The sequence below is a fragment of the Egretta garzetta genome, unplaced genomic scaffold, assembly GCF_000687185.1.
Source record: "Egretta garzetta isolate BGI_Z169 unplaced genomic scaffold, ASM68718v1 scaffold497, whole genome shotgun sequence".
In the NCBI taxonomy this organism is placed as follows: Eukaryota; Metazoa; Chordata; class Aves; order Pelecaniformes; family Ardeidae; genus Egretta; species Egretta garzetta.
Window position 1 is genome coordinate 648,697 of NW_009260349.1, and position 13,040 is coordinate 661,736.

General features: G+C 52.5%; 1 protein-coding gene across 1 annotated transcript; it reads left to right on the forward strand.

Moving 5' to 3' along the window:
* The first annotated feature begins 4,278 nt into the window (after window positions 1-4,278).
* On the forward strand, window positions 4,279-11,753 carry AIF1L (allograft inflammatory factor 1 like). Its single transcript, XM_009642791.2, has 4 exons — window positions 4,279-4,343; window positions 7,332-7,373; window positions 8,531-8,693; window positions 10,336-11,753. The coding sequence occupies exons 2-4, from the start codon at window positions 7,340-7,342 to the stop codon at window positions 10,421-10,423; spliced, it is 285 nt and encodes a 94-aa protein (XP_009641086.1). The 5' UTR covers window positions 4,279-4,343; window positions 7,332-7,339; the 3' UTR covers window positions 10,424-11,753.
* Window positions 11,754-13,040: the final 1,287 nt, after the last annotated feature.

Here is a 13,040-nt window from a genome sequence, read left to right on the forward strand (position 1 = left end):
CTGAGGGTGAAAAGGTTTTAACCTTAAAACAATCAACGATGGGATTTCTAGGGTCATTTCTAGGTGGCTTTGGTGGTCACTTGCTGATACAGCCAGTGGCCCCGTGGTGTTAAAGGTGGAGAAATCAAAGCACTGCACAAGATGAGAGCCTGGAGGAGATGGAGGGGTTGCCTTGTCATCGCATTAACTGGGCAGTGAAAAATGCCAATGTGTTGCTCCAGGGAGGAGTGAGATGGTGGAGGTGATGTTTACGTAGGTCACTGGAAAGGGAGTTAACATGGTTAGAAACCAGGAGGTGCTGTGGAATAAGAGTGGAAAAAGAGGTGCTGCATAAGGTGTAGAATAAGAGCACTTGGCTAAAAAGGAGCCTTTGAAACCTGCTGTTGGGAGGCAGGCACGATGCACCGTGTGCCAAGGAAGTGCGTAGGTGGGTCTAACGCGTCCCCAAGGTGGTGCTGACCCTCGGGCTGGGGAGGAAGGGAGTATGTTGTACCTATTGCTGTAGTTTCTGCTGCTTCAGAAATGCTTCTCCAGCATCACTCAGGCACAGGGTGGACAGGTGATCCTTCAGCTGGTAGGAGCTGTAGGACTGAGCCTGGGAAGCTTTGCTTGCTGAGACACTGGTGTGCCACAGCCCCTGGGCTGGGGGCTCTTCTTCCTCCCATGCAGGGGAAAGGCTCCTATCTCTCCGCTTAGCAGCCATCACTTCTGGCAGGCTTTTTCTCTGGGTGAGGTTTGGGTGACAAAAATGAAGCAAACTACATAACTTCCCGCTGACGGAGGTGGGAGCTGCTTGTTCATGTCCTTGCTCCCCTGTCTGTTGGCTCAGTGCAAGGAGAAGGGATTTGAGCAGCTCGGAATCAAGCTGCAGAGAGCACGGGTAGCGGCTGCCCACGGATCCTGAGCAGCCGTTGCGCTGTAGCAGCTCTGGGCAGCAAACCCCAGGCTGCTGTGCTTTGTTGGCTCTGCCAGCTCTGTGGCGGTGGGGGAGTTTGCTGTGAGCAGGCATGCAGCAAAGCAGCTCGCACTTCCCTCTGACACAGAGCTGATACGTAAATCTGGGCTGATACTGTGGCTGGAGCCAGGGAGGGGGTTTCCCAAGCCCTGAAGAGCCCCAGGGCTGCAAACCAGTAAACTGCTCCTAATAAAACCTATCAGGCCAAATTCCTATCAGGCTTAATCTCATTGTCTCATCCTAACACTTAGCTCCCTCCCAGCCCTGTTTTCCTGGCTGGTTTCTACCCCAGAGCTCTCGTTGGGATAAGGGTCTTTGGCAGGCAATGTCCGGAGCGCACACGTGCTGCTGAAGGACAGCTGAGTCCTAGTACTGAATTCTTTCTTTCCAGCCTAAAATGCTCCTCTGGGATCCTCTCTTGGCTGTCCCCCTCTTCCTGGGGAATGGCGATCACATTGTTCAGCCGTGTGCATCAAGGTGGCAAGTCTAATCCAGCACAGATTAGTTTCAACCTAGTTTTACCCTCTAATGCGCTGGGCTGCGGGGGAGGAATTCAGCCTGCCAGAGAGCAGGTGCCTGCTGCTCCCATCCAGGGCAGGCACGAGCATCCCTTAGGAGCATCCCTTAGGAGCATCCCTTAGCCCCTTCCCAGCCCCAGCAGGCAGGGCGGCTGGCTTGAGCTCTTAACCGGCCCAGTAAGAGCTTGGCCTGCCAGTTGGAGCCACCCTTTTGGGGAGCGAGGAAGGATCTGGCTTTGCTTGGGTTGTCTTGCAGGTGGCTGGGACTTGTGTGGCTGAATTTATTGGCTTAGAAAAGTCTCTCTGCCCAAGAAAGGCTGTTCAGAGCAGGCGTGGGGGAGAGTCTGAGGCTTATTTTTAAGCAGTTCTTATTAATAGAACATGCCCCTTAAAACGGGAGCTTTAGCAAAGGGCTCTAGGAGGAACTTCAGCCACTCGGGCTGAGTCTGAGTCACTGACCCTGGGGACTGAATTCCTGCGTGCTATTGTGAGTGTTTGCCTTATCACAATCACAGCCTGGCTTGCATACAATGTGGAGGGTGGAATGCCTTTGAAATACGCTCTCCTGTTGCTTCCTCTGGTTTTGGAACAGAGCTGTAGGTCTGGAGCAGAGCTGTGATGCTGACGGGCTGTCCAGTTCCCCTCCAGTTGAAATGCAAGGGGACTGGGACCTAGGTGTGTGCACAGTGTCACCCATCCGGCTCTCATACCATGCTGCCAGGGGCTGTTGGACCCCCGGCACATGTCCCTCAGCCCTCCTATATGGATGTAGCATTCCTTTCAGCCTTCACCATTTCTGTGCTGCTTCTTGCTCCTGGAGAAATACCCCGCTCCACTCTCGCATCCCCTGTCCTGCTGGTAGGTGGAGGCTGTTGTTCCTGCAGGGAGGAATGAAGTTGTGACCCGGTGGCCAGGAGGTGATCTGGCCCTGTTTTTGGTTCTCAGTGATGTTTGGCAAGTTCCTCTGCAGAGGCTGTTCAGCAGCAGTAGGTAACACTACTCCGCTCTCCGGTGACTTCTGCTGCTGGCTGAGCCCAGGTCTCAAAGCTGAATCAGGCCCTTTGTGTTGGGCTGGCAAATGATACCCCTGGGTAGAAATAACTGAGATAAATGAAATGGCAAAGGACAGCAAAAGAAGGAACTGGGAACATTGCTTTTCACCACAGCTCTCAATTTGAGTTGGTGTCCATGGTGATAAAGGAAGTCAGTGTCACTCTGGTTTAGTGGGCATGGTCTCTGGTGACCCTTCTGGAGTTTGTGAGAGGGGAGGAGGGGATGACAGTCACTTCTGTCCTAGTGGCTCCCTACGGAACCTTAGTTCAGCTGCTCACAAAGGCCTTGCCAAAGTGGTGGCGAACTGGCAGTGAAGGTTTGAGGTGTTTGGAATCTCTGGGCAGGTCTGGACTCCCCTATCCCAGTGAGGAAGGAGGGAGCGACTCCACGACTCCAGGCATGTGGGCTGGAGGGGCCTGGAGCATGTCCTATTGGGGTTAGGGTGGCAGTGATCGAGCATGAAAGGCTTGGGGCTGGCTCCCTGGCAGCAGGAACCAGCATCGGCTTGGGGCTGCAGTGCTGCCAGAGCTGGCCCAGCAGCTGGACTGGCACAGCTCATCACACCTGGGGGTTGCTGGTTTCAGTCTTCCTTCTCGAAGACATGAGAACATGTTCTGGGGGGTGTTTGGGTTCCTGGGGGCTATGTGGACCTCCTGCAGTCCTGATGCCCTAGTGTCGGCAGAGGGGGCTTCTTTGGCAGTTTCTCTTTGATCACAAATGACGCTGCCCCAGTACTACCAGTGCCAGAGATCCTGGTCTCATGCGGACCCGCTCCTGCCTTCCTTGTGAGCATGGATAACTGGTGAGGAATACATGCCCAGAGTAGGGAAAAACCTCAGCCCTCTATCCACTCTAACCCCTGGAGGGGTTTTATCCCGGACAGGCAGTGCATAAGCTGTGCAGATGTTAATGATTTCTGCACTGAAGAATGTGGTGTTGTTGCTGAACACAGATCGAGTCATGAAGCTATGCTGGGCTCACTGGAGCCAGGCGGTGTGGGAGGGTAGAGGCAGGAGCAAGACCCTGCTGCTCACAGCTGTGGGGGGTTGTTGCTGGCAGGGTGTAGTGGTGGAGCTGGCTGTGCAAGTTGTGGGCTGTTCTCTTGGCTACCTGAAGGGTTTTGAGGTGGGGCTAGGGACAAGTGACCAGAGCTGACCTGGGATTTCCCCTCCAGCCTGAGCAGGGTAGGGAGAAAAATGGATAGGCAGTTTGGGAGAGTGAGAGCCTGTTCCTTAGCCCAAAATACCTGTCCTCTCTCGGGTGCGTGGTGTTCTGCAAACTTTGCCTGTTCTATTTGCTAGCCCTCAGAGTTTTTCCAGGAGTTTGAAATCTCTGAGATCAGAGTGCTTTCTGTAAGGAATAGCAGCCCTTGCTGAGAATAGGCGCCTGATGCATGTGCTGTGCATGCTTAAGCAGAGATACGGGGAGCTGAAACCTTGGGTGAGCAAGAAGAGGGGGTTTCATGCAGTTATTCCAAAGGCACACAGGGTCCAGTCTTCCCTCAAGCCGTTGGTGGGAAATCTGAGACACCAGAGGCATTCATTCCCCTCGCACTGGAATGTTAATGACAAGGTGTGGAGGGATTCAACCCATTTTCTAGCCTCCTGGTGCTATTGCTCAGATGTGGCTCTCTGGGAATTGCGTAGGTCTTCTGGGTAATGCTGCATTTGTACATGTCCTCCAGGGTGTTTTCCTTTATATCTTTAACCTTGGGGATACTGTTTGTTTTGGTTTTTTTTTTCTGTTTTAGGAATTTCTCTGTGACCCGAAGTTCAGCGATGAAGAAGATCTGGAGGAGAAGTTGGCAGTGTTCAAAGGTGAGCACTGAAGGGTTTTCATCTCCTGTTTCAGCCTATTTGCTTTGAATAGATTATTTTCCTCAGCACTTGGATCTTACCAGCCTGAATACAAGTGACTGATCTGGGACGGATGCCTCCCCCTTGCTTGTGGGACTTGGTGAAACTCCCCGGAGAGGTGGTTTTCCCACACGAGCCTCTGTGCTTCCCCCACTTGCAGGGCAGGGACGTGTCACCCTGCAGACATACTGCCTGGTGGCTGCTATTACTGCGAAACCTGCTGCGTGGGCAAAACCCTGGGGAGCAGCAAAGGAGGATGGTTTCTGTCTAGATACCTAGACAAGCAAGCTGGTATAACGGATGATGCAGTAGATGGACTTTTTTTTTTTTTTTTCGGTGAGTAGGAGGACCTCTTCCCACAAAGCAGAGGTCTCAGCTGCTTCCTGAAGGAGCTGAGGCTTTTCTCTCCCCCAAAATTTCTTCAGTCTGATCTGGTCCTTCTCGAGCCCCTCGGTACCAGAAGCAACAGCAGTAATGTGTCCTGGCCAAAGCCTGTCTAACTCCAGAGGCTCAGCAAGTCTGGGGCTTAGGTTTGGCCCATTTCCTGGGATGGGGGATAGAGAAAAAGCCTGGGGTCCTCTGGAACTTGTCCCCAAAGTAGTTACGGAACAAGATTTGGCAGGGCTGTTCTGGGTGCATCCACTTTCTTTCCAAGCAGTGGCTGAAGGCAGTGGACAAAACACGCCTTCTGCGTCACACTGCCCTCAAGGTTTGTCCTCAGCCTGGCTCTAAGCAAATCAAGCCCGACCTTGCTTCCATTTCAGGCGTTGTCTGCTATTTCCCTTTGAATTTTGGCTTTGCAATCCAGCATGGAAGAATCTGGCTAGGTTTTTGTGATCCTTTACCCTGCTGGGGACAGAGGAGCCTCCTGTGCTCCCTGTTCTGTTGCCATTTGTATGGCTTTGGCTTTTGGCTGCAGCCCCGCATTATTTTTCCTGTCACAATTGGGGCTCTTCAAACATTGCAACTGCAGGTCACAGGCGCAGAATTCCCTGTAATGAGAGCCCTTGGCATCTTTTCCTGCTGCCTCGTGAGTTTGCCTCCGTGGCCTGTCCCACTCTCCGATGCCTCCTCTGGCTCCTCCAACAATCCACTCATTGTGTGATGATGGGGGGGAGTGTTTCTTCTCCGCCATCCTTCCCGCTGCCCTCCCCAGCCGGGCCCGGGGAGCCCCTGTGCAGTGTTTGTGTAAATGCATTTGTGAGGGGAGGGACCACGCATGGTTTTGCCCCACCAAATCTCTGCAGCTGGGATGGGAGGGAAAGACGAATGTGTGAGCCAAGGCTCAGAGCACGGTGATGTAAAGCTGCCTCTGTTCTCTGCATGTTTGGCTAAGTGTCAGCCGAGAAGAAAAGAAAACGTGCTGGGCAGAGACACGGCAGAGCAGGGTTTGTGTCCCCAAGCACATGCTGGGGTGTCTGACCCCTGCCTGGGGAGGCGGGCGGTTCATTTGCACAAGGTCGCTATTGTGGAGCAGAGCGTGGGGAGAGCCAGTTCCACATCAAACATCGCTTTGGCCCCTAAGCACATGTGTGACAGCCCCAACTTAATCTAGGATCGGTTTCTTACTGCTTGAAGGGAGACATTTATTCCTGCCTGAAGCATGAACAGCTTCAGCTTGTACCTGGTACTCCCATAGGTCTGTCCTGGTCACCTTGTGACAGTAGTAATCCACCAGCTGAGACCCAGGTGAAGACATGCCAAGCCATTCCTCTGGCTCCTGCCTGTAGCTGCCCATCAGCTCAGTTAACTCAGCACCATCCTTCAGAAGCACAGTCCTGGGAAGGCTCCGATGTGTGAAATATCCACTCTTCCCTTTGGCTCCTTAAATTAGCCTGCCACTTCTCTGTTCACGCTCATCTGCTTGCTGGTGTCCCTGGAGCAGAGGCAAAAGGTCTTTTCCCCCTGGGGAAAGGAGCAGCCTGGGAGCTCTCACTTAATTCGTGTCCTCTGAAGCTTTTCTGGGGAGTGAGTGCTAACTGCAGGGCAAGTGGAGATTTCGCGGGCTCAGTGTGGATGGATGGTGGCAGCAGGCATCTTGCTCTTCTCATTTAGCGGAACAGAGATGATGGGGAGCCCCCTGCGGCGCTAGGAGCTGTATGGTCTGCAAGACAGACAAATCCTTGCCTGAAGAGCTTAAAATCTAAATGGGGAACAGCTCGCAAGGGTGGGGGGGTAGGAAGCACAGGTGGGCGACTCCAAAGGTCAGAAGCAGCATGGGACTGAAATCCTGATTTTCTGATTCAAATCAGTGCTCTGTTACAGCATGCCCTGCATTTTGCCCTGCAAAGCTAACCAGCCCCCTTGAGCATGCTCTGCCTTTCTCTGAGGATGCTGGATTTGCCCGATTCAGGAATGTTTGACAGCAGGCTGGAAGGGCAAACAGCCTCCTCCGGTGTAACTGTTCCTTGGCATGTTCTTGGCTTCACCTTCTTGATGCGGTCCTTGAGCATCTCTGCTGGCAGGCACTGCTCTGGGAGCGCAGCGCAGCATTGGGAGGGCTGTAGAGTCTGTCCCTGGCTATTGCAGGCAACTACGTCATTTAATCCCCCTCCTAATCCCATCAAGCTTCATTTTGGGAGTGCTCAGGGTTTTGTTTTCCTTGCTACTCCTTCTGGGAGGCTGTTCCAGAGCTTTGTTTTTCTGGCTGCAAACCTTTTAATGCTATTCATGGATAGCTGATACCTTGTTCTCATGCCAGTGCTTTCCCTCAGCTTAAATGAAAAGCAGCCACAATTAAAGAGCGCTTGACTCTAGAGCCCTGGAATTGAGATAAGGGTGCTAAAGCCAGGTCTTGATATGGTCTCCCTCTCTGAACTGTTTGCATTCAGCACTATATCAATCTTATCCCCAAATCTTTTATTTCGTTGCTCTAAGCAGGCAGTGCTGCAAAGCCCCGCGTACCCCCTGCTCTAGCGTCCTGCTAACTTGCTTCTGTGTCTCTTCCAGAGAAGTACATGGAGTTTGACCTGAACAACCAAGGCGAGATTGGTGAGTGACTCCGAGGGATGCTGGTGCTGGGCTGGCAGAGCCTGCTGAGATGGTGTCTGCTCCTACATCTGCTGCTTCCTTCTGCGCTCATATTGCCAAGGAGGAAAACCTATGGGCTTTTCCCATGTCCAGCCTTGCTTGGATCTTGATTGCCAGCCAGGGGCTTCCTTGGCTCTCCAGTCCCTGCCTCTCAGCTTCCTCAGTCTTTCCTCACCTGCATCAAGATCTAAGTTCTTCTCCTCCTGAGTCTCTGCTTATCTCCTCCACCTCCTTCTGCTCTAAATGCTTTTTTTTCCTCCTCCCAGTTTCTTCACCGAGGCCTTCTTCTCAATCCTTAGCATTTCCAGAGCTGGGATGCTGCAGGGCTTGGACAATCCTGGTTTTTGCCTGGCTTGAGGCAGAAGCTGTATAAAACCATGAGCACTTCTAGTGCAGAGAAGCTCTTTGCTTTGCTGGGAGGGGAGCGGAGGGAAGCAGGGGACTTGGGTGTGAGTCTGGCTCAGCTGAGCAGCCCTGGTTTGGGCCCAGAAAGCACCAGTTACGTAAAAATCTAGCCTTCTGCAGGCCTGGAGCCGACACTGAAGTGTCATCGTTCGCATGCTGTGCCCTTCCAGGAGGCTGCTGCCTCGCTCCCCTCCTCCACCAGCCCTCGAGCCGAAGTAAAGCTGCGGGGAGCCGGAGGAGCTCTGACTCAGGGCTGCACTGCCTTTCCGGGAGGGAAGGGGCCGCAGGTCTCAGCGGGCAGCAGAGCAATGGAAGGAAATGGCCTGTGGTGACGACGGGCAGGGGCACCCGCTCCCCACAGCCTGTTTGCCTCCAGCTTTAACCCCAGCGTTGCTTCCATCCTCCCTGTCCTTGTGATTCTTGGCACCACCCTCTGAGCTAGAGAGCAGTGTCCCCGCGTGTCTCTGGAGCACTTGGAGAGTTGTCCCTTTTCTGCATGCATGGTGTTTTTATCTTGAGCTGCAGAAATGGGAAGTGATGCTCTGTACTGGGCAGTGCAGTACTGGAAGGCTCCTCTTGGCTTTCAGCAACAGCTTAGTGTTGTCAGCCACAGGTGAAGTGGTCTGAGGTGGGAACTTGTGCCTGTATCCCTGGGCTTGGTCTGTGCTCAGTGTGGTCACCTCCTGACAGCACCGACTGCCTTGCTTTTGCAGATTTGATGTCTGTCAAAAGGATGATGGAGAAGATGGGGGCTCCGAAGACCCATCTAGAACTGAAAAAGATGATCTCTGAGGTGACCGGAGGGGTTAGCGAGACCATCTCGTACCAGGACTTTGTCAACGTGATGCTTGGGAAACGCTCTGCTGTGCTTAAACTGTGAGTGTCCCTGGGAGGGAGTGGGGGAGACTCAGGACCTGAGTGGCGTGTTGGGGCAGTTGGGAAGCAGAAGCTTTTCTGCCTGGTGGAGGTGGGGCTGTGCATGCTTGGTGTCTGTGGAGGGGAGACAAGGAGCCTTGTGAAGGGGGAGTTTGCAAAGAGACATAAGAGGGTGTGTAAGTCCATGTCTAGGCTGAGCAGTGGCGACTGCTCACAGCGGAGCTGCCTGCTTTTTGGTAGCACAGGCGGTGTGCAGACACTCAACACTGGATCGTCTTCCTGTTTCTTCCCTGTGGCTCCTGCTGGCTTTGGGGGCACAGGCTTCCCCTGTGAATGGAGGCAGGACTTGAGTGCTGAATGATGGTCCTGCCAAAACCAGTTGGCTGGCTCCTGTTCCCTGCAGGATGCTCCCTCGCTGCCTGATTTTGGAGAGATGGGTGGTAGGTGGAGACAGAACACATGCTTGAAACAGCTGGCTTGTGCTGGGGGAGGTTTTCTGCAGTACGGGCTGCCAGCACCAGCCTCCCACGGCCCCCTCTGCCCTCTTAGCAGGGCTCTGAAAGTCCTGCTGTAACAAATGGCTTCCGAACACTTGCTTGGCTCTATCTCCACTCCATTGAAGCCTGGCTTTTCCTTTCACAGCCACAGAGGCTGGCCCCGCTTTTGTGTCCGTAACCACCATGAATAGGAGCTGCTCCTCTCCATCCTCCTTACTGACCCCCTTCTGAAGGCAGCTTTAGAAACACAGCCAGCTTTCCGGGCAGGTTGGGAGGAAGGATCTTGCTCCCACCTCTCACGTGGTCCCTCTAAGCGAGGACATGCTTGCTGGCAATGAGTCTCTCCTCTCCCCACTGAGTGCCCTGTGTCTGTGAGTTGGGATGCTCCTCTTCCAAGCACGCACAGGCTTCTGACACCACTGTTCCACCTTACTCCACAGAAGCAGGCTGAGCCTGCAGCCTCTCCCATATCTTCCATCCTTCCTCCTAACTGCAGCAGCTTTCACGGACGGGTCCCTTTTGCTAACAGACACCCTGTTGTCTGTTGGACTTTTCAGAGAAGGAGCAGAAGTGTAAAACTCATCCCAAGAGCAGTGCAGTCCTTTGATCCAGCGTGGCAGCTGGCATTCCCAGCGTAGCTGCAGTCCTCAGGGAGGAAGACAGTGCTGGTGGTTGCAAAATGCTTGGGATTCTTCTAGCGAGTGCCTTGCTCCTTGTCTCTGCCCTCTTTTCTGGCTGTAATTGCTGTTGCTTGGTGTTGGCTTTTGAATGTTCTGCTGTGTGATTATGTACAAGGTGGACCAGGGATGATATTTGCTTTTACACATCAGGAGCACTTGGCATGCAGTGTGTGCCCAGGGGATTTCCAAAGTGGCTGTATAAATAAAACATGCTAATCCTCTGGGCTCTGAGAGGAAAACCGGCACAGGCTTTGGGAACCCACTCCTGAAAGCTGCTGGAAAAGCAAAGCTGCCTGCCAGGCTGGCAGCACTGCCCTCTGTTGTCTTTCCCTCCCCTGTTAATTATGGGATGCCCTTTGCATAGAAGGCAGATGCTATTTTTCAGCAGATAAGATAATCCCACCCCCAATGATGGGAAAAGATGCATCTGCTTTTTTCATTGGTATTATCTGTTGTGTTTTGCAGGGTCATGATGTTTGAAGGAAAAGCCAATGAAAGCAACCCAAAACCTTCTGGTCCACCTCCAGAGAGAGACATAGCCAGCCTCCCTTGAAGAGGACAGGCTGAAAAATTGGCACTGTTTGCTTTGCTGGTCTGTAACAGAGGTTACCTGTGCTTTGTTACTCTTTACTGTGGACAGTCCTAGTTTTCAACTAACCTGCCTTAGAGGAACAGCAAGGGAAGCTGGAGACCCCCAGCTCGCGTCTTTTTGCCGCATCCCTTAGCCAACTTGATTTGCTAGACGGAAGCTGTAGCACCAAGTGTAATGTGAGACCAAAAAAAAAAAAAATCCTGTGATCTTACTCTTTCCTCTGCCCTTCCTGCATTTCTCAGATGAGGAGCTACTTTCCTTCCAGTGTATGGATTCAGAGCTGTGCTTGTCATGACAGGTTCCTAAAGGGCCTTGTTGCCAGACATTGATGGAGCGCTTCTCTGACAGCAGCTTCATGGGTGCACAGAAATAAGTGCCTTCTCTGCTCTGACCTACGCTTCCTGACTTTGGACTAGTTCTTCCCCTCCTGACCTCACCAAAACACAAGCCAGGCTCCCACCTCAGTGGCCAAGTCGCATGCTAGGTGAACGTGGGAAGGTGCATGGACACAGAGGTCTGCCTGCAGGGCCCTCGAGCTTGGCAGTGGGCATGGCTGACTGCAGGGACAGCTGCTGCCTGCTCCGCACGCTCATCCTGCAGTCAGATCTTGGTGGGTCCAACACCAGCCACTGCAAGCGAGGATGATTAAAGCTACCTTAGGGGCCTCCTTCCTGATAAATCTCTGCTTGGATCCGATCAGGAGCGTAACCTCTGAACGGGTGGTTCTCTGTCCTGTTCGTCGAGCGTAGAAACAAGCCTGCTGTTATGCTTTCATAGCCCCTCGGGAAGGCCATGGGGAAATTGCACCTTCAGGTGAAAGGAAGCTGGGTGACCCAGCTGTGAGCCCTGCCAGACTGGTTGCAGATGAGGATCTGTCCTCACGCAGCTGCTCAGTCCCCCTGATCTTTGCAGACCTCCCAGTATGTCTTTCAGCTTGGTCCCCTGGGGCTACCGGGTACATTGCCCTGGTGAATAAGCCCTCAAGTCTGCAAAATAAGAATGGCTCTAAGTGTGGAGTGTGAGCTGGGACTGTGCTATCCACACTGGTTACTGCGGTGATTCTTGCTCTACATACAATTTCTGGAATCCAGATGTTTGCTCTTTGCCCTTTCCCACTCTTTTTCTTAAGTATTCTTGGCAGCTTTTTAACTTTTTTCAAATCATGGTTTAATAAATAATTTTTAAAGGAAATACAGATGATTAACTCTACTAGGCTGATTGTTCCTGCCAAAGGCTGCACTTTTAAATAAATAAAAAAAAAATCTCACTACTGTTTGCATGAAAACCAAAACTGTAATTGAGAAAAAATTATGAGCAAAAGCAGCACCAGTCTACTTTTCAGCACTGAAAATAAATCTTCTGAAGCCACACTGTGTGTCAGTGTATTTAGTTTAGCTCCTCTGAAGCTTGGTTCATGTGATTGGTTGCAGGTTAAGTGAGCTGTTTTCCAAGTCTGTTAATATAAACCCTTAAATAGATCCTAGAGATAGGTTTGGACTGTCTTGATCTGATCTTTATCTGTAATAACTGACTGAATGCCATGGTAGTTGTTTTGTGAAATACATAGGCTGCCTCCTGAAAGCTTTTTTTTTTTTTGACTTGCTGAAAGCAAGCAGGTGGCAGTGCTTGTTTTAAGGAATAACTTGTTTATCAAGAGCGGACACTTGTAATGCTTCTCTTGAAAGACTTTACTTTTTCATCCTCTCTGCTCTTGAAGCAATTGCCTGAGGTTCTTGTCTGATGTGAGTTACCAAAATGGAGACCAGGCTTCCTGGGGGAATGACTGGGTGCATTTTTTCCATGTGTTCCTCAAAAGGAGAGACTTGCCCTTAGATCAGAGCCCTGCGTCTGCTTTCTGCTGCCTGTTAGCCTCTGGGAATGTACCTGCGTTTCTGGGTGATGCGTGTTGAAGCTGTTGTTTAGTTAGAAAATAAAAGGAGCGTATTACACGAGGGAAATTTGGATGTGATTTGCCACAGTTCAGGTCACTGCCCAAAGCCATCACTGCTTTTGTCTCTGTGGAAATCCTTGTCCCTCTGGTCCTGGAAAAGAGAAGCACAACCTGCTAGAGCTGGAAACAGCCCTTCTCAACATGTCCTTGTCCCCACAGGGCTAAATGCTAAGGTCATGCATCTCCTGTGCTGGCAATCTGGGTGGGGGCTGAACCCCTCGAATTTGAGGGAAACAAACCCAGGTCCTGCTGTGACTAGGGCCCTGGAGCGCAGTAAGGCTGTTCCTGCTCACAGAGCTTCCATCTTTCCAGCTCAACTGTGTGCAGGGACCGACCCCGAGCCTTAGACCATGTGCTCCCACTGTGGTCCGCGCTAAGGGAGTGGGATTTGCCGAGAGCTGCAGCAACGCTTGACCTCTGCTGTGGAAAAAGCATCGAAGGCTCCTACCGAGGGTCGAGGGCCAGGGTGGAGCAGCTGCCTGCCAGCCTCCACCATTGCGCAGCCGGGAGAGCGGGCTTGCTGTCAGCCAGGGCCCATCCCCCGGGGATTCTGCCCTCTCAGGGCCTCTCTGGCAGCCCCCAGGGCTGGAGCTCCTCCGGCCGGAGAAGGGGCCGGGGGGGGGGGGC